General features: G+C 36.1%; 1 protein-coding gene across 9 annotated transcripts in view; it reads right to left on the bottom strand.

Annotated features, from left to right (window-relative positions):
* The window catches only part of HERC2 (HECT and RLD domain containing E3 ubiquitin protein ligase 2), a 106,120-nt gene that overhangs the window by 53,943 nt on the left and 26,142 nt on the right, over positions 1-26,035 (bottom strand). For 7 of the 9 annotated variants that reach the window (XM_030477852.1, XM_030477855.1, XM_030477857.1 and 4 more), the window contains 32 exons: positions 23,971-24,190; positions 22,281-22,381; positions 21,324-21,480; positions 20,359-20,469; positions 19,862-20,033; positions 19,138-19,311; positions 18,335-18,523; positions 17,549-17,700; positions 16,580-16,737; positions 15,982-16,095; positions 14,359-14,610; positions 13,223-13,416; positions 12,477-12,677; positions 11,571-11,799; positions 11,371-11,495; positions 9,867-10,045; positions 8,744-8,928; positions 8,226-8,381; positions 7,840-8,025; positions 6,551-6,721; positions 6,342-6,445; positions 6,076-6,226; positions 5,237-5,451; positions 4,217-4,349; positions 3,980-4,107; positions 3,662-3,857; positions 2,939-3,075; positions 2,264-2,437; positions 2,021-2,157; positions 1,789-1,940; positions 1,120-1,311; positions 112-299 (listed from right to left, as the gene is read on the bottom strand). In XM_030477852.1, the coding sequence (XP_030333712.1) occupies positions 112-299; positions 1,120-1,311; positions 1,789-1,940; positions 2,021-2,157; positions 2,264-2,437; positions 2,939-3,075; positions 3,662-3,857; positions 3,980-4,107; positions 4,217-4,349; positions 5,237-5,451; positions 6,076-6,226; positions 6,342-6,445; positions 6,551-6,721; positions 7,840-8,025; positions 8,226-8,381; positions 8,744-8,928; positions 9,867-10,045; positions 11,371-11,495; positions 11,571-11,799; positions 12,477-12,677; positions 13,223-13,416; positions 14,359-14,610; positions 15,982-16,095; positions 16,580-16,737; positions 17,549-17,700; positions 18,335-18,523; positions 19,138-19,311; positions 19,862-20,033; positions 20,359-20,469; positions 21,324-21,480; positions 22,281-22,381; positions 23,971-24,190 (5,333 nt within the window). Of the gene's footprint in view, positions 1-111; positions 300-1,119; positions 1,312-1,788; positions 1,941-2,020; positions 2,158-2,263; positions 2,438-2,938; positions 3,076-3,661; positions 3,858-3,979; positions 4,108-4,216; positions 4,350-5,236; positions 5,452-6,075; positions 6,227-6,341; positions 6,446-6,550; positions 6,722-7,839; positions 8,026-8,225; positions 8,382-8,743; positions 8,929-9,866; positions 10,046-11,370; positions 11,496-11,570; positions 11,800-12,476; positions 12,678-13,222; positions 13,417-14,358; positions 14,611-15,981; positions 16,096-16,579; positions 16,738-17,548; positions 17,701-18,334; positions 18,524-19,137; positions 19,312-19,861; positions 20,034-20,358; positions 20,470-21,323; positions 21,481-22,280; positions 22,382-23,970; positions 24,191-26,035 lie in introns of those variants that run through there. The other 2 variants (XM_030477853.1, XM_030477858.1) reach the window with 2 other exon arrangements.

The following is a 26,035-nucleotide window of genomic DNA, read 5'->3' as shown; positions in this document are numbered from 1 at the left end:
AGTCTTTGAAATGTAAAGTGACCTTTAAAGTTTGAACATAAAATTCACAGACATTCCACTGAATAGACTTTAGATTTTAACACAGTCAAACCTGTATGAAAGAAGTTATACCTGATCACCCCATTTCCAGTCTACCCCTCTCACCACTCTGGTACCAATTTTCATCATGGCTGCCAGCTCTGGTCCAGAAACAGGAAGCTGAACGGGTGTAGTTTCCTTTCTTGACTCTTCCAGGACTGTGGCAGAAGCTCCATGAGAAGACGCAATCATATCTTCTTCAATGTTATCGGAACTAGGTCCTAAAAAGGAAAAAACATGAAAAAATTTAAAACCAGCTATAAGTTTTTATATGTGCCTTTGTCACACTTTAAGGCACATAAGGTTTGCAAGATAAAAGCAATAGAAATAGGAAAGCTGACTTAACAGGTGATAGAGTCAGATGAGCTTTTAGGAAACTATGATGTAATAGTTTTGAATACACAGGACTTTAACTAGTTAATTTTAAACAAAATAAGAGACAAATGATAGATATATTATAATGACAAGTCCAGTAGCTAAATGGTTCTACTAACAGAATTTTTTTGGAAAAACTTCCTAGGAGCACTCCAGCTAAGTACAAGTTACAAGAATGAACGTTTGCTATTATCTAAGAAAACCAAGAAAGAAAAAACAGGGTAACTTGAATCATGGCAAAACACACCACACAACTTAGAACAAACAAAGGAAGCTTCCAGCTTAAATATGCAGACTGGCAACAGTTTTAATAGGTAGAACAAATGAAACCAAATGAGTAGGCAGTAGGCACTTCCTAATGTTTTCATTTTAAATTTTCCATTTTAAATTTATTTTTAATGTTTCCACCAAAATTACACTATCACTCCTAAATTCTAGCAAAGGATGGTCAAAGCGAAGGCTTAGGAAGAAAATCGTGACTGAATAAAGGCTATTGTCAAACTAACTTCCTTCTCAATCATGCTTACAGATAGGGTTTTTGTATCGGTGTAAAGGGAAATATCATTAAGTACCGAAGCAAAGTCTGTAGCTTGGGTACACCAACAGGTAAAAAATACAGGAGATTCATAAAACATGTGCTTTCTTTCAAACAAGAAGATCTAATACCTATCAGCCGCAGAGTTGTTTGCGTCAATGCCAGCATGCCAGAATTAAGGAGGAGGCTCAAGGTATTAGCACCATGCTGCAGCGTCAACATGTTGAGCATGACCAGCAGAAAACGTGCTTGTGGAATAGTTCCAAGACTTGGTCCTGCTGGATTCTCATTAGTAATTGTTTGTAAAGGAACAGGCTGAACACCTAATTCAAAAGTAATACAAAAAACAAAGTCAGTTGACATTCGGGAACTACAATAAAATAGGTTATGGAATTGTTTAATTGATGGTTTGAAATATTTGTATTCCCTACTTGGCTTTAAGAACTTACATGCTGAAGTTCCAAGAAACTTTGAACTTTTAGAATTTAGATGTTAATGGTAAAATGTTACAAATGAGTAATCAATCACCTGCTGCTGGGAAACCAGTAACACTCTTAAACACTGAAAAGTGACTTAAGGAGGTTTGGGGAGGGGGGCATGGAGTGACACATGGACAGAAATAAAGTCAAAGTAATCCTCAGTAAAAAACAAAGGAACTGATTTTAGGATCCCAACTATCGAGAACTTTAAAAAGAAAAAAAAAAGAAAAAACAAAAAAAAAAAAACCACCACAACAAACTGCAACAGTATTCACTTAAAATAGTTTTCTCCCCAGCCAACATCAACAAAATGAGATTCACCTAGTTCTTTAAATTTTGCACTGGCATCTAGCAAGATGTTCCGGACATTCTGAATAGCCCACGCATACAACTTCCCAAAAGTTACTTCTAGCAGCATTCTGTTAAATGGTGGGATCAGATCAACATCCTTCAAGCAGTCAGTAAGAGGTTCCCTTCACAGAAAAACAACAACAAAGTAAGTACTTTTTCCTTACTGAAGAATTGTGAAAGCAAAAGCAACAAAAAGTTTTACCCTATATTGGCTCCTTCCGGAATAAGCCTCTGCCATCCACAGAACATAGCATACTGCACAGATGGAAGCAAAAAATTTTTTGCTGCCAATTTCAATATAGTATCTATTCCCTCCAGACGAACTTCTGCTCTTTCCAACTGCAAAAGAAGGAAAAAGGAAAAAAAAAAAATAAAATAAAAAGGGAATTTTGTTATGTATTTATGTGAATGCTAACACATGCAAGCCCATTTTCATATATTTTACCTGTTTTAATAAACATTTTCTCATTTTTTCTACATCCACTGGCTCTTCTTTAAGTGCAAATTCAACAATAGTGTTAAGAAGGGCAGACTGTGGATACAAGCCTTGGACATTCTGCTTCAGCCATTTGTATTTGTGGACACCTGTAACTGTACTCAAAAGTGGCTGCCACTTATCCTGCAAAACAGGAAGGTAGAATCTTAACACATTTTAAACAATTTAATTTTAAATTACTGAAAATGTAAGTTATTTCATGTAAAACCATCCAAATTTAAAACAGCGGAGGAACTTCTTCAAAGCCAGGAAAGAGCTTAGTATTATTTGTAATTCATTCTCTTGTTTACAATTGCTTCATAAAATTTTGAATGCGTTAATATTCAAAAAAAGAGGAAGTAACCCATCAAAACCTTTTATTATGAAATGAAGCTTTATCTGGAAACTTCTAAGACTATCTAAAAATTAGAGAAGGTATCTTTACATACTCTGAATATGCAGTGCACAGAATTATTTTTAAGAATTATTCCAGGTCTCACTAAAATAATGCACCATACTTAAGCATATATCCTAAATGTCATTATCAGACTATTAAATGTCAAGTTATAACAATCATGCTTTAGCTTCTATTTTTTTCTCTTGTTATTTTTATTCACAAGCTTGAGTCAATATCTGATATGCTACCTTGGGCGACTTGATTGGTATGGGCCTTTTATCTATAGGTACAGGACTATGAGGTACCACACAGGATTCTTCCAAATCACTCTCTTCGTTTCCGATTTTGGATTCTTCTACATCAGCAGATTCAGATTTTTTTGGCACTAGAAAAAAAAAAATTACATTCTTTCATGTAATCTCATAACATTTTACAGTGTCACATTTTTAGGTTTGTATGACTAACCTAAGCATATAGAATGATTAAGACCTGCCTGTAATAAAATGGAAATGCACTCTTCGTGAACAATACGTTCAACTATTATTAAATTAGCTCTGTAATATCTGCAATATGCTTTTATCTTTAAAAAACTTCAAAAGCACTTTGCTGTTTGTTAACCACATTATTTCCAGTTAAACAGTTCTCTGACTACACTGTTTTAATAAAACATGATTTTTAATAAGATTCCACTTCTAGTTAGACTTTACTAAAACCAATTCAGAGGGACTGATACTGACGGATCATCTTTAATATGCTGGAACACAAAGAAGCCTGCCTCACCTCTTGTCTGCCTGTTCTTGCTGTAGGAACTGACATGTGGACATCGATATAGAAAACTTCATGAAAATGCAGCAGAAAGCTAATGGCTTTGATGCTTTAGCTAACAAGAGTCTCAAATAGAGAGCAGCAAACCTTGGAATGAGATTGATTTTCATTGTTTCAAAGAATACACAACATTAATGTTACCTTACCTCTTTTTTTCCTTTTTTCTCTAATTATTTTCTGAGCAACCCTCCGCCATCGGGGCAAGGAACTCAAAAGTTTAAATTTAGACATTATAGAAAGATCATTGCAAACTGCAGGACGTAGTTCATTGAATAAGAATCTCAAACGCTCAATGACAGGAGCACAAACTTCCTTGTAAGAACGCCCTTGTTCTTGATGGGTCTAGAAAGGGCATTAAAAGATCAGGTTACTGTTAAATATTCAATAAAATGAACAACATGTAACTTATTAATAAAACACTTCAAATGAAAAATAATCTGACCTTCAGCAGCTACGAGGCTTACCTTTATCAGTGAGCATTTTGCTTGGTAGACAACACGACACACATCCACTACAGATTTTGGTAAGGTTTTGTGCTTTACCTGGTCAACTCCAAGGGTACCAGGATGAACAAGAGACAGCGCTACGTGACCTTAATGGGAAAAGACAATCTCTGAATATGCATTTCCAAAATCATCCATAGCAGAGTTTAAACTGGTCCAAGATGTATTCTGGGACAGCTATACCACAAGCCTACCTACCCAAATCTTCATGCTTCAGAAGACAACATAATAACAAACGTCCTACTTCTTCCACAGGATGCTCAGGAGGGAATGTGATTGGTGTTGTTAAGTGACACTGTTTACAGTATCTCTCTATTTGACACAAGAAGTCCTACAAAAACACACAACAACAGCTTCTATTTAACTTTGGTTTTAAATAAAACGAAAGGACCCAAAATACTGCAGCCAGCATTTAAATAACACTGAATAACCTCCGCAATCTGAACTAACAGGTTAAGTAAGCTACAACACATAGTATGCACTATTTAACAGAGAAGAATTACAAGTCAATACTGCAGAGAATACCCTACATCATTCTTCTTGTATGAAGAACAACATGGCTCAAGCAACAAAGCTACTACTGCCTTTATCTTTTCCTGACACAGCCACATCACCTAACGCAACTTTTAATTCTCTTCTCCTGCTATCATTATTGCTATCTTATCCTCCCAGTGACTTATTTGGGGGTTTTGATAAAAGAGATGAACTCAAAGGGTCCAAAAGCCTGAAGGTATTACAAAAGACAGTGATCAATGTAAATTTTAGGGGTTTTCATAATATCCATGAATCCAGCTGGGTGAAACCTGAACCCCAAGGCACAAAGGGACTTCAAGGCATACATGCACCTGACACACAAAATACATTTGAACTTTGGCAAAGGAAACTCCATCTTAGTTCAACTGAAGGTGGGCAGGGTCTGTCAATACTACTAAAACTTGACATGAAAAGTAATGCATTATTAATTTTTTTTGTAAGACTACATTTTAAAGTTCTACCACTCAAAAATTCAAAAGAAGAAACTGTACTGTTATAAGCGAAATACACAAATTTTATCCATTAGTAGTACTCAACCACTTCTTTTACAAAAAGTAATTCTGAAATAACTTTTTTAACTGTTTTACTATAACTTCTGGAAAATTTTCACCAACAAAACTGTTTCAGGCCATCATTGTCACCCTTCAGCAGCATCTTCTATGAACAGAATTACTGAGGGCTTACCTTTACAGTGTGATCTTGAATATTATTATCTGCAATAGCTTGGAGAAAAGGCTGTGAATGGTCACTCAAAGTTAATCGATGTGTATATAGTTTTGATTTGTTTGGGGTAGTGTTACCAGGTGAACTGCAATGGTCTTCATCCTTTTCCTCATTGTAACTGTAATGAATCTGACTAGTTTGCAAGCCTCCAGAAAAGATAGATGACTTCAACCATTCTAAAAGAAAGAAAACACACATGTATATTCTGATGAAAGATTAAGCTATTAAGACTTAACAATTCCCTCAAATAAAGTACATATACAGCTTCAAACAAGGTTTTGCAGCTCTTCCATTTGATGAAACTTTTTCACAGGAAAAGGGTGAGAAGGGAGGTCTGCAACTGAGAATCAATTAAGTAACAGGGCAGCCATCACCTGTTCAGAGATAACAGGGCCTTAGTTATTTTTCTGTGATTAATATTGAGTTATACCATCTATTCACCAAACTAAGATACCCAACAAGATAGAATCCAACACCAGATGCTTCAGGGACTCTTAACACAAATTAGTGAGATAACTGTGCTATACAGTCTCCTTTCTCTTCCAATATTCTATCATGCATATTACAAAAAATATGGATATTTAACTGTTCAAAATTATCTAATCCCCATTTAAATCTTGCAACATTAGTGGACCCTGACGAGTGTGGTAATTAATGTTAAGAATAAAGCACTTCTTCAGAAGACAGCAAGACTGAAGAGGTGCTAGATTCCAAGTTAATCTACTTGGCCTGTGACTTTTTCTTGCATGCTTTGACTAGTATTTATCACGTATTTAAGATCAAAATAAGTTTCTGCTTACTGGCACATTCAACTTCCAGAGGCGAAAGTGGTGTGCTCATTGCCAGGTAGGAAGCATGAAGTCCAAGGAGAAGACCCAAATTCCTTTCGGTGTCTATTAGAGGTGATGACAAAGTGCTGAGATCTGGCGTTGTAATCACTTCCTGGTCAGGCTAATTAAAAAGAAATGATAGTTGAAAGCTACAACTGAGCTCCAACAAGGATTCTGATAGCAAAGCAACACTTTACTTTAGAAGGTATGTATCCATTAATATATAACATTTTTACCTCCATATACTGGCCAACACAGAAGGCATGCATTGATTCCCGTGTGTCTTCAAATTGCAAAGCAGCTTCCAAAGCAACAACTGGGTCCTCGCCTGCAAACTGAGCTAATGAAACAATGAGGTAGTCAGTATATCATCTAAAAAACTGTTTATCCAATCTAGTTTGAAACAGAAGTACTTTGTGTCTTTAATTCTGATGCTGATTCTCACCGAGTATGCTACTGCCAGTTAAAGACTGGGTTTGGAAGTCCTTTATATCATAGACTTTCCCATCAATCACTGTCCAAAATCCTCCATCTTTGTTATGGTTCTCTAAATCAGCTTTACGTATAAGTGTCACCTCCTCATTATTTCTGCAACTCTGGCCAGTAAAAAATGAACCTACAGGTATAAAACAGCATAGAGAAATCATCAGCAGAAAAACAGAAAGTTTTTTTGAACATTCTTTTAATAGCTGCGTAACCAAATTCTTCACTTCTGTTCAAAGGTTGCTTGTCTTTTGATATGCTCAGAAGTCAAAACGTCTACTAATATGTTCCTGTCTACATACCATGCAATTAAGTTGTATTTATACTGTATTCTTTTATGAACTGATCTCCACTGTCACACCACCAAAGACCTAGCAATGCTCAACTATACGGCTGTTTTATTTGGAGGTGGAGCAGAACAACCAGCATTCTGGCAAATCGCTGCTATAGTCGGTTCTCCCTCCAAATTACTTCAGTTTTATTACACGCTTGCCTACAAGGCATTGGCTGTATCTTTAATTTCAGTCTAACTCCAGATCATTTTTTTTTTTAATGAAAGAAGGAAGGTTACATACATGTTAGAACTCTTCCCATCTACACAAGCTATTTCAAACTAAAGGTGATTTCATCCAGGCAAGAAACGTCAGAGTAATGTTTGCACACATGCACCTTCATTTCACTTTGCTCTATTATGCCCAGTAATTGAATTTTCACATAGTTTTTGCTCTCCCCAACATACTACTGTCTAGCAGTGTGACATCTGGCTCTCTTAGGTTATGCCAACCATGTTTCCTTCCTCCCTCCACCAGTAAAAATTGTACAGTCAGAAAAGCACATTTTTAACTTCTCTTTTCACCCCAGACACAGCTCTATTATGAAGTGCCTTGGGTAAAGAAAACTTCCTTATTTCAAAGCTTTCACATTACTCCGCCTTTGTTACAGATAGGATTTAGTACAAAATGCACAGATGCACCACTCCTGTTTTCACTGCAACTTTTCACACTCAAAATGCAAAATTACCTGCACTACTTATTTAAAAAGTTGCATTTGTACTCTGCTAAATCTCACCTCTATACATAACTTCCTTAAGAATTTCCAAACAGAAAGAAATACTGATGTATGAATTGGTTAATAAAAATTTGTACTATAAAGTAGAATTCCCTTCCCAAGACCAGCTCATGAACAGTCACGATTTTTATATAGCTACTTTATGAACACATAAATAAACAGCCCAGATGTTATAGTACATACCCATTATTCCTGGCCATGCCAAATCCTCATTGTCATCCCTTTCCTTTCCAGGGGCTAAATGGTTAAATCTGTCTAGATGTTCCAGCAAGCCAGCTAACAGAGGGATAGCACCAGCTTCCTGCATTAATCCAGCATTTTTACTGAGAAGTAGCACTACAGAAACCACCAATTCTGGAAGAAGAATGCCTAGAACACAGAAAACACAGAAGTAAATCATCAAGCAATATATTCTGCCTTCTAGTACTGCTTTATTACAAAGCTCTTCCCTTCCTCATCAAATTTCCCCTTCTTGACTCTTTTTTGTCATTTACAACTTTCAAGAACAGCTACAATATAACTTTATAATTTGTGGACGAGAGGAAAGGAGACAGCAAAGAAAAAACTACCTGTTAAATCCCCATCCACGACACGAGATACTTCTGCAAAATGCCTATGACTAGTAGAAGCAATGCTGGTTGCCACAGGAAGTATATCACCAATGTGCGTGCACAGAAGAGCAGTGTATTTCTTCAGTAAAGAGCCAACACCTAAGAGGTCAGGACCTGTGTAAAAAGGAGGAAGAGCACAGAAAACCATCATACAGTCATATTTAAGAAACAGATTTCAAAAGCTGTCAAACTCTTCTGAAATGCAGCTACTCAGTATTAGCACTGCGCTAAGAAACAACATCTTTTTAAAACTTTAAAAGTTTATAGATTTATTATCTAGATCCTGTTACCTTCAGAAGAGAAATTTTCCTTTACAGAAAAAATTAAAGAAACTACTTTCAAACCCTTTTCAGACAGACTCAGCAACCAGGCTGATAAATGAGACAAGATAAATTAAAATAAGAAACTAATGTCCTCTAAAAAAGGTATTACAGAAATGCTGGGAGAAGGGGGCTTGTTTTTATACAGTAACTTACTGTATGTATTAGGGACCTGCCCAACACAATCTCCTGGGTAAAGTTTACTAACAAGCAGACGCTGAAAACGGAGCAACAGGTCCAGAGAAGCAGATCTCTCTTTGCTACAATGTTCATGGTCCATGCAGGAAGAAATGCGACGAGCAACATCTTTTAGTTTGACTATTGTCTGTGAAGCGATGTTCCTAATTGATACAAAAGTATTGTAAAGTACTTAAAGGGAGCTGATATTGAAGACAGTCCACAGAAACACAGGTTAAGCTTTGGCTAGAGTTCTACACAGCTATATAAGAAACCTATGCAAAGTTTGTTTGTAGGATGTTCCCTTCTTTGCATCATAGTACCCAAAAAGTCAATGGTTTTTGCAGAGGCATTCTGTTTTACAGGATTTATAAAAAGTACAACAATTCTGGTCCTTTTGTCAATCACTCACTACAAAAAACATAATCTAACCATTTTCACTGAAAGGCTGCAATGAAAGTCATGACATTATGCAGCTCAGAAGAGTCTCAGTATTGATTAAATTACTTGATTACCAGCACAATTAAGTGAAAAAGCACAATAAATCTCTTGGTAATCTCATAATTACTTCCTGTTACATATGCTACATATTAAATACTGCTGTAGCTGACATAAAGAAGCTTTGTTCTCAACACCCTGTTGGTCATGCATTCACAATTCTTTCTCAGTGTCAATAATTTAAAATTCGTGTTTCTTCCCACTTACAGCCCCAGCCACAGTCTCTTTCAGGAAAAATATTCCATTCTAAATAAATCTGTGCTGAATCTCATACTTCATAAGGACAGGCTTTGAGTGTTTGTCCTTTATTTGTTACATAGACTTTCAGAGTACAGGAAGAAGTATCCAAATCATAAAAGCAAGGCAGTAAATCTTCCTAGAATCAGATCATTAAGTATAGAACTTTGCTCTTCAGCAAATATAAAATAGCAAAACTACAGGAAGGCTAGGAAAATGTTCAATATTTTGAATTCTGAGGAGCTAAAATGCTAGCAGGACACTATTTATCTGCTAACCAAAATTAGTCATCCTTTAGTTGACTAATTCATAAAACTTCTAAACAGATCTTCTGTACAACAGTAAAAGACAAATTCAAAGCAACTACCTTAGTAACTGCTGAATTAACTGAACTAATGGTAAACTTTGCTTTCCTGCAGATTCATAAATTCCGGTATTAATAAGGTCTTTGTCCAATGGAGTCCTGCTCCTATGAAGCGTTGATGCATTTGCTTCTTGTTCATCAATTTCTTTTTCTTTCTGTGCTTCTTTTTTTGCTTCAATATCCTAAAAAAGTATATAAATTTAAAGACAGTGGGCAAACTGCCACTGTGATTATGAAACATTTTACTAACAAGTACTCATGTTAACATGATCAAGTTATTTTTACCTATGCCAGAAATGAAACAATCCGTACCAGACAAATGTGTACTGAATATTTCCAAACAAGTCCAAGGTCATGCATTTTTAAAAATAATATAAAATGAAAGAAGGGGAGGTGAAAGTAAAAACGAGTAGATAACTACCAAATTCAATTTCCACCAAACCAAGTTAATAATTGCTTTCTGTTCGACGTATGTTTAACCATGCCAATAGCTGCTGCACAGTTCAAAACTGAAGGCATGTTTACTCTACTTATAAAAGTAACAAATCCAGTCCACTGGAGAAGAACCTGGTATTTGCTACCGAGCTATAGTCATACAGAACTCTATGAAAACATATTCACCCAGGTTTTAGACAACATAAATTAACCTGTGCAGTGCCATATGCTGCCACTTAGATCACTTTAAGCATATATCTGAAGTTGGCTCTGGCATCTCTGACCTATGCTATAACAAATGTGCCCTAGGAGACTTGGTTAAGAATCAAGAGGCCTTGCATGTCTTCGAATATAACAGAAAATGCTAATGCTAGACTATGCATTAAAGCAAAACTTAATACATGCATTTCCTCTCATCACATTTACCACTTGTTGGTAAATCGGGAGAAAAGCAGACAAAAAACAAGAAGAAAATATAGTTGCAAGAATAAAACAAATGAAGAGGCAAGGGAAAAGCACACTTTTGTTTTCACAGCCATACATAAATATGGCGATTTAAAGTAGTCTGTGCAGAGGATGTCCTACCTCTGAGGAGCTAATAGAGAAGACGATAGTATATACAGAATGTTTCTTTCATACTTTGTATACCTAGTCAGCATCTATTAAACATTCAAACCCGCCTGAAATGGAAGCTATGGAAATTTGGGATGCTGCAAAGAATTCATTCATCTTGAACTCTTAAGTACTATGGCTGAAATTTCTGCTGGAGAGACATGGGTGAAATCAAGGAAGTGAAGAACTCAAGAATCCCACAGAAAGGTACAAAGTGCTTTGTAAAATTATGCTCCTATTATAGAGCTTTATTAAAAGTTTGTTACCTTTGTTGATATCATCACTCTAGGCAACGAAAAGAAACACCCTACTAAAAAGGAGAATGTGATTCATGCTTCCATACAAACACTGGCTCAAGTTTCAGGTCAAAAGAGGATAACATCAATCTACAAACTTGAAAAAACACTTGATACATCTTCTTATTCTGCTTATACAGACCCACGACGCTGCTGAAACGTACCTGAATTTCTGCAGTAATAGCAGCGTTTAGTGCAGACTCTAAGCCTCCATCAGCCATCAAGCTGCCCACCAAGAGATCAATCATAAATCTACGGCCTGGACTTACATTCATTTCATTTCCTGAAACTTAAGAATGGAAGAAGTTATTAATGAACTAGAAATGAAAGCACCAAACAAACGGGTTTAAATCTTAGGACCAACCTGCACTGGGTAAGAGCGCTGAGAGAGCTCTAGCTCGCTCTTCTGCTGTTGGCAGTAACACAGACCATCCACTCTGCAGCACTGCTTGAGCGGCCGACTGCACAGTATTAAGAACACCAGCATTGCTTGCTAATGTTACCACTGTCTGTTTCAGGCTATTGAGCAGAATACTGCCCAAACCTAAGCCGAGGCATTCCGGATCCACCTGATGACTAATGGCAGCATGAAGCTGGAAAAAAAAAAAAAAAAAAAAAAAAAGAAATAGGAAGGGGGGAAGCAAATTTTAATTAAGAAGAGATGTGAACTTTGGGAGGGGGAAGTCATCAAACCTGGAGAAACTAAGTTCACTGACCAAGACACAAACTTTGACATCTGTAAATTTGTAAAATTAAGGGAACTGCTGGCTTGCCCAAATACATCCTCAATTTAAACTAATACCCAAATATTATGACCTGTATTTAATTATATACCCTAAAACTCTGAACTATAATAACCTAAAGAATAACCTAAACTGTTCCTACATTGCTACAGTATGCTAGGAAAAGTAGCACACTTTCAGTGACTGTCAGACACCTTCTAAAGAGGACTATCACTCTTAGACATGCTATTTAAAATTCTTAGAAATGCTCAAAATCTGAGTGTATTGGCTTATTGGGCGACTATATCATGCTTAATCCATTTAAATTTTATCTCTATAGTTCATTTTTAAAGAGATCCAAAAGCTGTCAAGAAGAAAACAACCCAACCATTAGCCGTCAAATTTCAAAGAGTAGAAAGTGATACTGTACTTACTTCGCTTTTTAAAAATCAATAAAAACGTTTCAAAGCACATTAAGTCTCCTATTTTCATCCATTACTGAAACATTTAGCTCAAGGACTGCTCAATATGTAAGAAATTGAAGGTACCTGAAGCCTTAAAAGGTTTAATGTTGCCACAGCCATACACTCCTTCTCCTGAGGAGGGGGCCAGTCAGAGGAGCCATCCATTCCCTCTGTCACTTGTCTTAGTAACAAATCTAGCTGCTCAAACGTCATGGGGCAAACATCCACCACAAAAGGCACCCGCAAACCTATTGACCATTCTGAACATGATGACCAAGCGAAGCTCTATAAATAGAAACAAAGTTCAACAGTTATTTCCCAAAGGTAAGATGACACTGATTAGAGACAGGAGTGTAAAGCTAACATCTGCCTTCAAACAGTAATAGAAGATGCAGAAATAGTATCAGCACATCTGTTGAAGAGAACCCTCCACTTGCATCCTTGTGAACATACACAAAACCCTACCAAGCCCAGAAAAAAAATTCTCTTACCACATTTTCCAAATTGCTGTTATGCCAGTCCAGAGAGCTCACTATCTTTGTTGCAAGAAACATTCTGCTTGACAACTCTTCAATTGCTATACCAGACTAAAAACACGTCTGGTAAATAGCTACTTCACAGAATACCCAAGAAAAGGAAAGCTAGTCAACCCTTTCTGGCAGAGGAACTGCGTAAGACTTTTTTTTCCAAGCCCTCATTTATTCAGAATAAGAAATAAGAATAAAAAAAGTCATGCAAACACAGAAAGAAGGACTAGGATTAGTGTACAGAACTAGTCTCAGTTAGAGACAAAGACAAATCATAATTAACAAATCAATAATAAAACTTACCTGAGCAGGCCCACAAGCAATTCCAACAATATGCTTTGTGTCTAACCCTGGGAGAGCTGCAGGCTCTGGTTTGGTGATCCGCAAAGTATCAAAATGTTGACACTGATCATTGCTTCCCCAGCTATGCACTTCACTATCTTCAGTCAGTGCTAAACAATGGGTAGATCCAGCTGCCACATCTATCACTTTCTTCCCTGATAGGAAAGTCAATATTGAAAAAATTAATTAAAGGTTACAATCATTAACAGAAAAATATCAGCGATAAGGAAAACTGTGCTAATTACAACCATACTTCACTATGAACACATTATGGATGTCGAAAGTCTCACCTTTGCCTTAGCAGTGGATTGGAAGAGTACAGCAAAAGAAAAACCAAGGAAATATTTAAAAATTCTTAAGAGACAGCTTAAGTACAAAAGTTGACAAGTTTGTTAAAATATCTTCTATTTTGTATCCCTTCTACTTAGATAGTTTTTCAGGAAAGGTTTATTCATAGATAGGGAGATCTTTTAACAGAGACTGTAAAGTTATATGGTAGTCATTATTTCAGAAGCTACTTCCTATTAGACCATTCATCATATATGAATAACAATTTTAGGAATGACAGAGCAATAAAGGATGTTTCTTACTCATCTTCTCCTATAGAACTCAGGTTTCTCTCAAACGCAAGAAGTAATCTTCACTTTGCTACAAAACAGTCAAAAGTACTGGCACAAACGACATTACAAGCTTTAACGACATTATTTGTTGCCTGTGATTGTCCTTTATTCCATTCACATGCCTTAATCTAAGCATAAACATATTTTTTTAATTTATGTATTTATTTGCATGACAATGCAAAGATACAGGTTCACATAAACACGTATTTAAATCATAATCAAAGAAAAGCAGAAGAATAGAAGACAAGCAGCATTGAAAGTAGTCATAATATAGTGTCTCTAAGTCTGCTAGAATTTTAAAGGTATAAATGCAGAAGTCATGGGAAATGTGCACTATTACCTTCTTCAATGCAACTAGCATAGAGTATGAGAGAGTACATGGTATCATCATTCTTAAAGTTGAGGTCATTAGTGTCCCATAAAAGATTTCAACAACAGCGAAAAGAACTCTGGAATATTTCCAGTTCTGATAACTACCTTTCAAGCCGTCCAGCAGCTTGGGATATCGAACATGCTCTTCCGTTCCATGCCCAAGTCTCTGATTGTCACCTTTGCCCCAGGTGTAGACCTGGCCATCTTTGGTTAAAGCAATAGAAAACTGACTCCCACAGCGTACTTTCACAATGTCCAGATCTTGAAGTTTTTCTATTAACTTGGGAGTCTTGCAACCATCACTGCCTCCTCTTCCCAGTTTTCCATAATCTCCATCACCCCAAGACCACACTTGGCCTTTAAATCAAGAGAAAGAAAACAAAAAATACTGCATTACTTTTTCATGCAATGAAGTTATCTGTTTTGACAAGCAAGTTCTTAGAAAGATGAGATTCTATAATGAGCAGAATTTTCAAATTATAATTTAAGAATAGCAGTTATAAATCAATTTTTAATTCTTTATGAAAATAAGAAGAAAAATATTTGAAAAGTTTTCATGTTGATAAAACTAACATGTAGCACATAACATGCACTGAAAATTCATTAGTGTACAGAAAGTCCTTCTTAAAAACATACAACGTACAGGACTTACTGCAAACCAAACCTGTGGTTAAAAACTGCCTTCTTTTATTGTAAGACATTACAAGAACTTGCAAAATCTTTTTCGACGTTAAAGGGCCAAATAGGCTGCGAAACCTGTTTTAAATTTTCAGTTCTTGTCATTCAATCATTTCACAAAACGTGATTAAAAGTGCCATTGTCTATCATATACTTTTGAAACACACTACTAAATCTAATCCCTGATGTAGGAACTTCGAAATAGTCCAAGTCATTCTGCATCTGCATTAAATAAAATTATCGTTCAAGAATGGTAAACACATACTTGTCCAAAAAGAAAGTCTTGGTTTACATTCTGATGCATTTACGTTCCTTACTTGCATAAGCTAGTCTCCAAGGTACTCTGATAAGCAATGGAAGCATGCAAGAAGGACACCAGGGGGGAAAGGAGGAGGTATTTGGGTTTCCATTTCCTGAATGGGTAAATCTTGCAGCTTTTAAATCTTTCAGCCTTTAAATTTTGCATATCCAAATAACCAGCTACCAAGAGCTTCCAAACACTACCTGCTTTCTCAGGGATGACTCTGGTGCTTAACCTCACACAGTGAAATTCAGGTTTTGAATCTGTAACACCCTAGGCACCTCATTCAGGGAAGCTGGAAAGTAGAATTTCAGTACGGCCTCTCTTTGGCACTTTCCATGGGTTAACACAGACAACTCTCCTACTCAAAATTCTGGCTGTTGTGACAACATGAGTTATTTGCACTCACATAATAATGAATAAAACTTTGATGCATATGTACCTATATGTAATATTCTGTGTGTATATTATACACACATTTCCATGGTAATTTTACATATATATGCCATATATGGAAATATATATGCAGATTCATAATTAATAACTAGCATATCTACGCATGAGATTATATCTGCATACATTATATGTGCAATCACACATTTTGCATAACTTTCCCCAAAAGGAATTTCAGCTTCACATTTTTACAGAGTTCAAGCCATTAGAAATAATCATATCTACAGTATAAATATCTTTATAATGAAAGGAAGAAAAGATAAGCTTAAAGTGTTAAGTTATGTTTTGCTACCAACCATTTTCAGTAACTGCAAGAGTCTGAGCATCTCCACTCCCACAGGACACATCAATAACTTTGAGTCCTTTCAGTCCTGTGACCAGCATTGGGATGGTCTGATCTTCACTGGAACCTTCAAAACAAAGTAGTTCTGTGAGAAGCAAAACCAAGAAGGTCTGGTAGGTTCTTTGGTTTCATTTTGTTTGGCTATTGTGTGGGTTTGGATTTTTTTTTTAAATTGCTTTTGGGTGTTTTGTTGTGTGGGGATGGGAGGGTGTTGGTTTGGTTTTGTTTTCAGGTTGGAGCATCATGTCTAAGCTCCCGTAAGGTTTCTTAGGTATCTGATATGGATTTAACCCATGAGATAGATAGTCTTTGCTTCACAAGGAAGGGAACAGAAAACTGCAGATTTTTCTTCTCCATCCAATTGCTTATTTTCACATAACTCATAGAAATTTAGTGGGTTTGAGACAATCTCTCCCTTAATCATTTTGATTAATCTGAAATCACATACGGTTCTCAAATAAGCTTTAGGTGAGTTGGATAAAAGATCACTTGAGACAGGCACTGAACAATTCTTTGACAAACAATTTACTTTAAGATATCAGGTAACATACCATGGCCAAGCCTGCCATAGTTTCCTCTTCCCCATGTATATAGCTCTCCTTCAGCAGTAATGGCTGCACTATAGGTGCTTCCACATGCAATATGAACAACATGTTTCCCAGCTTGCTTTCCAGATAAAGCAGATATCATCTTAGGTTCCTCCAGAGGGCTATTTAAAGAAAAAGTGACATACTTCACAAAATGTGAGCCGATGAGTAGATAATAAAAGGTGTGACATACTTGTTAGAAAACAATTGCTGCAATTCTACCTGCAAACATTATTATTAGTCTGAAGTTCAAAGATATAAATAGAGCTATAAGCCAAAAATCAAGTTCGGGTTGTTCTACAACATACAAAACACTGAAGGAATGTCTGACAACTATGACTTCTATTGCCAATTAAATTAATGCAGTATTCTCAAATATTTGTTTATTATATTATCTTTAGTGACTATATCTGAACAATTAATTTCATGTCACTGCTAACCCTTGTGTAGTAACTCCTTTGCTTTTATAGGGAATTCAGCACTGGGGAAAGACACTTAAAACCTCTAAAATACATTAATGTATACTCCCCACAGAACACCCATGTGCTCCTACACAGAAGTAGGACTGTAATGTTATTGTTTAACGCAAGAGACAAAAATACATGCAACATGACTGCATAGGAAATGATGACCCCACTCCAACATCTGAGCCAATGTTTCTAGAGAAAATGTGCTGTGGATTCATAAAACCATGAATAAAGGACCTAATAACAGCGCAACCACTACTGCACCCTCTATCTACAAGTATCTCAGAAAGTAGAATTAATACAGAACCAGGAATATTAGAGACAGAGAAAACATGCAGGGAGAATTCAACTTCTGTTCAATAACAGAGACTAATGTCAAATGCTGAACGTGCTTCTTTACACAACAGTTTTTACTATGGATTCAGAACACTGGCAAATAACTGCTATGATTATTTTTATTACATACACTGTATCTCCATGGCCTAGTCTTCCACCATCTCCACAACCCCATGAGAAAACTTCACCATTTGCTGACAAAGCAAGATAGTGATGCCCATCCGAATGTGCTGCTATCTTCACAATATTTCTGGAAGCTAGACTCTGCACCAGCTGTGGTCCCTGTGAACAAAAAAAAAGCAATACACTTACAAGAACTGCTTATATTTTCCATCACTTGTCTATACACAGAATAGCTAGGTACAGTTTTCCTTTATCAAAACTTGCACTCAAATTAATGAGGCAAAAGGTATAAAGAAAAAAGAAAAAAAAAAAGTCAAATCTACTATTTGAGTCTGACAAGAACAATGCTTTGAAGTTATTTTGTTCCCATTCTTATAAAGTCTTCAGTATATATGAGAATGGTGTTAATCTTACAGGCAATCTTAGTTACAAGTGCTTCTATAACTACACAGTTTGGGCACAGTGTTACATCACTGAAGTAAAATCCATTTCACATCTGCCAATTTCTGAAGTTGTTATCTAGGCGAGCATACCGATGGAAGCGATTATCATTGTATTCATAATCTCTAGCCTGATGAAAATTACAGAAACCAGATGCATTTCATCAAATCAATACAAAATATCAAAACCACTATTTCTGAAAGTTCAAAAACAACATCCTAGAAGCTCACAAAAATCAGCACGTCTCCATCTACTCTTCCAAGAAACTGTAAATAGTCAAAGGAACAAACTTATGCTACGAATTAATACAGAAAAGGAATGCATTTTTGAAAGCATGTAAAAAAACTCTCACCAGAGTATCACTGTTGTATGCTTGTGTATAAACTCGTCCATTTCTAGATAGTATTAGAAAACGTTTCTCTGCACAGGCAACCTGCATGACGCCAAGATTGGCAAGTCCTTCACACTGAATTGGACCACTCACATTAGCATAGTATTTCCAACCTATTAAACCCCAAGCAATGACCTCTTGCAGAGATCCCTAGAAAATAAGAAATTCTGTAAGTACTAATTTTGAAATACGCAACTTAATAAAACGCATAGACTATTTTTTAAAGCTTTATATGTCAAACATATTCAAATCTGTCATAGTCATTACTGCCAGTAGTCAGTAAAGCTTACCTATTAAGAGGTATCAAAAATAAAGGCTTTCATGAATCATATTCAGTTTATTCAGTCTGGCACTGAATAAGCTATAAATATCTAAAGTAAGTGTTCAGAGATTTCCAAAGTTGGGAAGCTTAACAGTTACTTTTTTTTTTTTTTTTTTTTTTTGTTAAATACATCAGACCCCCAACATTTATAAAGTCTGGTCTGGAGCATTTACTTTGACAAACATACGGAACAGCCCAAAATATGGCAGAATTAGCCACAGTGTTGTCATAAGAAAGGATGGTTCACAAACCATAGAATTATATTCCAAGACTGACTGAAAGAGCACTGATGCAATAAAAGATACCCAAGGAAGACAAATTTAGGCAACTCAAGATTACCTTGTAAAAATTAAAAGGAAATAGGAAGACTCTTAGGAGTTGTTTTCCTTCAAAACTGAGAATCAGTTACACTTTTATGAACTTTGACATTGCAAACAGTTACCTTATGAGATGTAGGAGAGCTGCACTGTGGAGGCATACATGGGGTGGCTAGGCGATCTAAATGGGCCATGATCACAACAGCTGTTTGTCTCAGATCAATCGCTAGCTCATTATCCTGTGGTAAAGTCAGATACCTCAGAAAACTTTCATTTGGACTCAGAGGGTAAGTCAGGAGCTAGAAGAGAAAAATGAGCAGTCAGAAGAACTCTCGAGGTATTTCGATGCTACTACACATACAGATACACAATATATTTTAGGCAGGCTGAGTATCTGCACAAGTTTAAGAGAAAACAAATTAACTCTGCACATCTTTTTCTTACAGTAGAGGAAAACTCCAAACACATACGTTGAAAATATAGTCAGATTGTGAACGTAATAGAAACCTACAAGCATAATAAAACCGGTTTACTATGTTTTATCAATCTCAGTAATATAAATAAAAGTGAGTATGCAGAAAAGTTAACTGGCTACATATCCAAGTTAATTATCACAAAATCATTAACTCTGAAACACAGTGCTTACCTCTAATTATACTATGACATTCATCTTCCTACCTGAAGAAACTCAAATGCACACATGAAAACCAAACAACAATGGTGTACAGGCATCTTGCATGGAAAACACTACTGCCAGCTTTGTTCGAATCATTTTAAAATTGTTTTAGCCAGCCAAATTAAATTTGATACCAACATAATATCCTTGGATTATCTGAAAAGGGCAAGTACCTGAATCTCTTCCTCAGTATTGGGCACGTCTTTATTACATATTATACTTTGAAATCTCTGTAGCAAAGGTAGAAGGGGTGCACTTGTTCCCTGTGCAGACCGCTCATTGTCTGTTTCCCTTGTTCCATTATCCCAAAGTTGAAGCAACAACATAACTGCTGACAACATTTGGCTGAAAGAGGAAGTTTCACATCTTCTATTAATAAGCATTTCTAAAAACAATTTTTTGGTTATCCATCCAATTCACTTTCTACATTTTGAAGCTTAGCAATATCAGACATCGCGGCTTTCCTTTTTAAACAGATTATCAATATAGCAAAAATAGGATTTTGCAATCTAGCTAACATAAGATCTTGACCACCACTGCATTACTGAAAAAGTTCATATGCTTTGAACCACAATTATTACGTTAATCCCAAATCCATGAAAACTGAAAACAGGCACTGCTCAGGCCATTCTAATAGACAGTGATGTTTAAAAACCAGAGTGCTTCTCACCTTAATGTACCCCTCTGCACTGCCAGTTCTAGCAATATGGCAAGTGCCAAGTGCTGGTCTTGTAATGGAATGTTTCCTGGACCTTTGGTACTGGGAGCTCCATGTACATCTCTAAAAGTCAAACAATATGTATTAAGTAAGAAGTGATTGGAAACAATACATAGTTACTTAACAAAAGCATCTACAACACACCAAAAACCACTAAACTTCCAGAAAAAATATAAAACTGGTGATGAAAGCAGGTGTGAAGAAAACCTGACACATTCCACACAAGATCCATTTTTTGAGCGGCAGCCCAAACTCCATTAAACATGCTAAAAACGTGAAAAACCTTTTTTCACAGGCGAAATTAAAATATCCTTATAGTGGATATCATAAAGAATGTAGTTCCAGTATTCAAAAGACAATTTCTGGCAGCTATTGTAAAAATGTAACTTTAAGCTTCCTCAAGTAACAGGGAAGAGGCAGGGGAGTGCTCTAAGTCCAATAGGAATGTTTTTTCCCCTCACATGCATAGAAGCCTGCATTATTTTAGCATACTAGAAAGGCACAATTAAGTGTACATATATATTGTATTACCAAAGAATTCTACATGCCGATACAGTTTACACTAGTGAAACGCTATTCTTCAGGTAAGTCTATATGCAGTGATTCAGAATACCCAAATTCAATTTTCCTTAAACAGTTGAAGCCTTGGGTGACATGGTCTAGTGTGAAATGTCCCTGCCCATGGCAGGGGTGTTGAAACTAAATGATCTTAAGGTCCTTTCCAACCGTAACCATTCTATGATTCTATGAATTAAATCATATTTAAAGAGCATAATTTCCACAGTTCATGTATGAGCAAAAGCGAAAGCAATCTTTTCAATTTTACATAAACTATTATGCTTATACTATCAACTGCTACGAGATGCAAGTTTGCCATTTAACAGCTACTTCAGCAATGCTCAAAAAAAGAAACTTACCCAGTCACAACAGACCTTAGGAATTTAGTAGCTCTTTCCACCACTTCCAGCCATACAGAAGATACAGTCCCTTCATCAAAAAGGGACGCCTCTGGTAAAGCTCGTAGTGCATCAAGTGATTCCTGTAGCAATTCACTGCACAGGTCTGCATCTTCACCTAAGGAACACAGTAATACTAGTTATATCTCTCATAACACACAAGTTATACAAATTTTTGTATACAGTGTTTTGCATACAATAATTTTTTTTTTTAACCTCAAGCATACATGTTATTTAATAATATGTACACAGTTCTCAAACTTCACGCAAACATTTTGACTGCAAGACTTCTGAAGAACTACCTGCTTCACAAAAAACATTCAAAAAGGTGACAACTCTTAAACCAGCTCATCCCACTATGTATCTGCTAAGGAAATCAGAAGAGGAACTAGGGCTGGCTGGACAAAGAGTGAGCTGCCATCTGAAAAAACAGTGTTTGTTCAGACAAACATTCCGCTACCAGACAAACAGCATGAAGTGGCACATGTGACAATTTTGCCAACCTCTGCAATTTGACAATCACTGTCAAGTACACAAATTAAACACAAGCACACTACTGCTCCAAAATCATTTTTGTTGCTATCATGTAGTAATAAAGTGGGTCGACCCTGTCTGAAGAATAAATCTTAACTTTTCTGAAACCTGCCATTAAAAGATACATTCTCTTCGTGAAACCCCAATTTGCCTTCATAAGCATAAAAGGATCCTAGCACAACACAGCCTTGGCAGTGGCTTGGATGGCTTTGACGAGCAACAGTATTGCTCGGCATAGTACTACATAAACATAAAACACAACTATGCAAATCTAATGTTTATAAATGTACAGTTCCATGCAAATACCTAATAGACACAGATGCTTTAATGAATCATCTCTCTTCTAATGAAAAATACATGCAATATGCTACAAAGTAGACTTACCTGACCTCCAGGCTCTACGAAGGAACGCAAATGCAAATGAAAGTGCTGCTCGAGATCCGACTCGTGCAAGTCCTTCTACACCTTTGCCTACGGGTCTTGGGCTAAATAAAATTATACATACACTGTCTTAGTATAATTTATATTATAATAATATATATTTATATTAGCAATTTGTATAACTTGTATATTCAACAATTTTACAATTTAGCTATATGCATGCATATATAATCACAAAATTTTTATTTGTGAAGAATGGTAATTGTCTCTTGAGAATGAAGGTAATCAATATCAAGATGTCAACAAAACCTTAATTTCAGCTGCCTGAAAGAACCACCAGTTCAATCCCCAACACTAAAAAGCGCTAGAGAAAAAATAAACTAGACTGGCACAATTGACTGGCATCAGAAAGATGCCTATAGTTCCTCAGAGTGAAATTATGATCATGTATCTAAAATACAGAGACATAACATACTTCATGTACTCATTAGCTACTCAGGCAGTTTATACTTCTAGATAATTTGGACTGCACAGACTATGCTTATAGGCTACTTCTTTATGAATCTTCAACTACTAATAATTAATTCCATCAATTTTGTCATTTCTTATCTTTCCATTCAAGTGTCAATGTTACTAATCTCTCTTTGCAGCTTCTGTATTGGTGTGTGTAAGGAAGAGATAGCTCGAACTTTTGTTAATACCCACTTGGGCTCACATACATTTCTCTGAACTTTTCATGCTAGCAATCTGTCCCGGGTTCAGCATGAACCCAGGACACAATCCCATTAATTTAAGAAAGCATTCCTTTGTACTTAATGACAATTTTGGTTTTTTTAGTCTCACATCAAAAGAAAGTGAACTGCTTAAGACTTTATCAAGAGAGAAAAAAATTAAACCGGCATTTTTAGCAATCTGATAACTTAAATATACTAATGCTCTTTTTTAATCAGAACTGGAAAAAGAAAAAAAAACAGATAACAGATTATTAAGGGGAAAAATATCACTGTGAGAACTTCAATCACATAATAACTAATCATGATATCTACTTATTGTCTCCTTTCCTTTTTGAAGCTAGAGACAATCTAACATAAAAATTGCTTATTCTGTCAGACAGCAACCTTGTTCAGCTACTGAATAGCATTCTTAATGCCTCATCTGACAGATTTTTCTATTTTTAGGTCAATAAGCTATAAGACAATTTCTTATTCAGTTAGATCTCTTGAAACAATTTCTCACCCAAGCTAAGGAAAACTATGCTCACTTTTCAGGTATTTGTACTTTTAAATTTGTTATATGCCTTAATTGGGCAAATACTGACAAAAATGTATTGTTATTAGAACTAAGTAACCTCCACCAGCATCATTTCTGAAATAGGTCTCTCCATGCTTTTTGAGTCGAACAAAAGTAATACCTCAACAAAAGTACACTTATAGCTCAAAGAATAATATCTACAGCAATGTATTACAATAAAAACCCACTAGTATGAACAGAGACATTATAAGCAACCATGAGCCGAGGCGGAAAACTGTGTGGCAGGTGACAGCACGTAAAACCAGCTTAAGAAATAAGAGGAGTTTCTTTACTGCTGATGTTCCACAAGCAGGAATAAATCACATTAAGCTCTCACACACAGGCTGATAACCTTTCTATGACTTTCCTTACTGTATGAACTTGTTCATGCTTGTGTCATTACCTTTTCTTATCCACAGCAGGCAGAGGAATACTACTGCTTTTCCACTTAATTTTGACATTCTCCTGAAGAACTGTTCTGTTCAATGCAATGAAATATCGTTCCAGGATAACTAGCCTCTGCTTTAGCCTCATAGCTGAAAGAGCTGTTGTAGCTGTTTGTGTGGCCAGAGTTTGCTGTTCCTTCACTAGTACCTGAAGGCACTCCTTCAACTCATTCACGTCTAAGAATCAAAGAAAGATATCATTTTATGGGTGTTCGTCTTTGTTATATATAGTATCAGGAAAAATAAAGACAAATTGAAAACTGTGAACCAACCAAAAGCCTGAGCCTCAAAATCCAATGAAACTCCCTGTTTCCATACTTAATGTGCACATTTCTAATCCACAGTATTTAATAATCACAATCACACTTAACAGGTGTTTACACAAAGGTGATAATCAAAACACATCAGAACGTTCATATTTCATGTGTGCAATTAAAACGTCATAGGAAATACCTATGTGTTTAAAAAAAAAAACCACCAAAAAAACCAACCCCAAAAAACAAAAACCCTGGACAGCAAATTCTTATCATCATCCAACCTCAGTGTCAAACTTCACTTAAGTGCAGGCAACAACTTTGCAAGTCCCCACAAGAATATGCTTTCATTTTGCACTGATACACATTATCTTAAGTTTCTCAGAAGTTATAAAACTACTTTCAGAAGCTCTAGGATCACTGCCAAAGGCTAAGTTTCGGAAACAAATAATGTCAGAAATTTAAGATGTTTGCAAGTGCTATTAGCAAATAAAAGACCTGACTTATGTTCCAACGCGAGAGAATTAACTCTTCACTAACCAGAAAAAGCAGTCAGTAGCTCAAAGTGCAGATTTTAAAAGAAAAACTTGGAAATCGTGTATTTTTACATTCTCTGTAACAACTTTACCCGTATAAAGTATTTCAAAGTTTGAAATACCATGCAATGCACCTTTGCATACCCAGCAGAAAATTCAAATGGCCTTCTCTGCCACTGGATCGCATTGCACAGTCACTTACACTTTGTTGTAAGCCATCACCCCAGGAAGTTTTCAGCATTGCTACTCACATTTCACCATTTCATAATGTGTTAGGTTCCTTTCCCTGAGGCAATTCACATCTTTCCACCTGACTATGAGGAACTTTTTTTTTTGAGTAACAACAGATTTTGAAGTGTTCCTTGTGGTCTAGACCTTAAAAAGGCAATAGCAGCTATAATACACATTTATACCTTGACTCAAACCACAAGAAATACGACAAAACCAACAAGAAGTGTGACAAAAGCACCACATTGTCCTTAATATTAGCCCTACAAAATTCCCTAAAGAACTACAGCATAGTTGAATATCAACAAGTTACATACATACAGCTACTTCAAATCATGATGTAAAGTAACACATGAATAAAACAAATGCTTGCCAAAGACACGTTTAATTTGGCTTTTAAAATGTCCCTTAACACGATGGCCATATAGTAGTTTACTCAGAAGGTTTAATGGATGACTGCATCAGTACCAAGCCTGAAATTCCAGTATACCTCCAGGCTGATCCAACTAAAATTTTCTTTCATTTTTACCACCATTTTGAGGGGAAAAACCTCAATTGTGAAGTGTCAGCATTACTCAGAACACCAAAGTAAAAACTTCCACAAAATATAAACTACATGTTCTGAGGCTGCTGCTCTTATCTGAGGTGTGCCACAACCTTTATTTTCTAAGAAAAAAAAAAAACAAAAAAAAACCAAAAAAAAAACCAAAAAAAAACCCCACAAACCAAAACAAATAAAAAACAAAAAAACCATCTTGCAACACATGGCTTCTGCACTTCAGGGTATCATAACAGAACATGCCAAGGACATGACACGCCAGTTTCATGATCCCTCTCAACAAACCACCAGGAGAGATAAAAATCGGGGGTTTTTCTTTCCCTTCCTGAATACTAAAGCCCTATAAACCTCTAAATACCTCTAAATACCACCAAGATACAATGAAGTAAGAAATGACCATACTTTCCACTTCACAAAGAGACTTTTTTTAACATTGTTCTTTTCG

The sequence above is a fragment of the Strigops habroptila genome, chromosome 2, assembly GCF_004027225.2.
Source record: "Strigops habroptila isolate Jane chromosome 2, bStrHab1.2.pri, whole genome shotgun sequence".
NCBI lineage: Eukaryota > Metazoa > Chordata > Aves > Psittaciformes > Psittacidae > Strigops > Strigops habroptila.
Note: the sequence above shows the minus strand (reverse complement) of the source record. Positions and strands in the feature narration are given on the sequence as shown.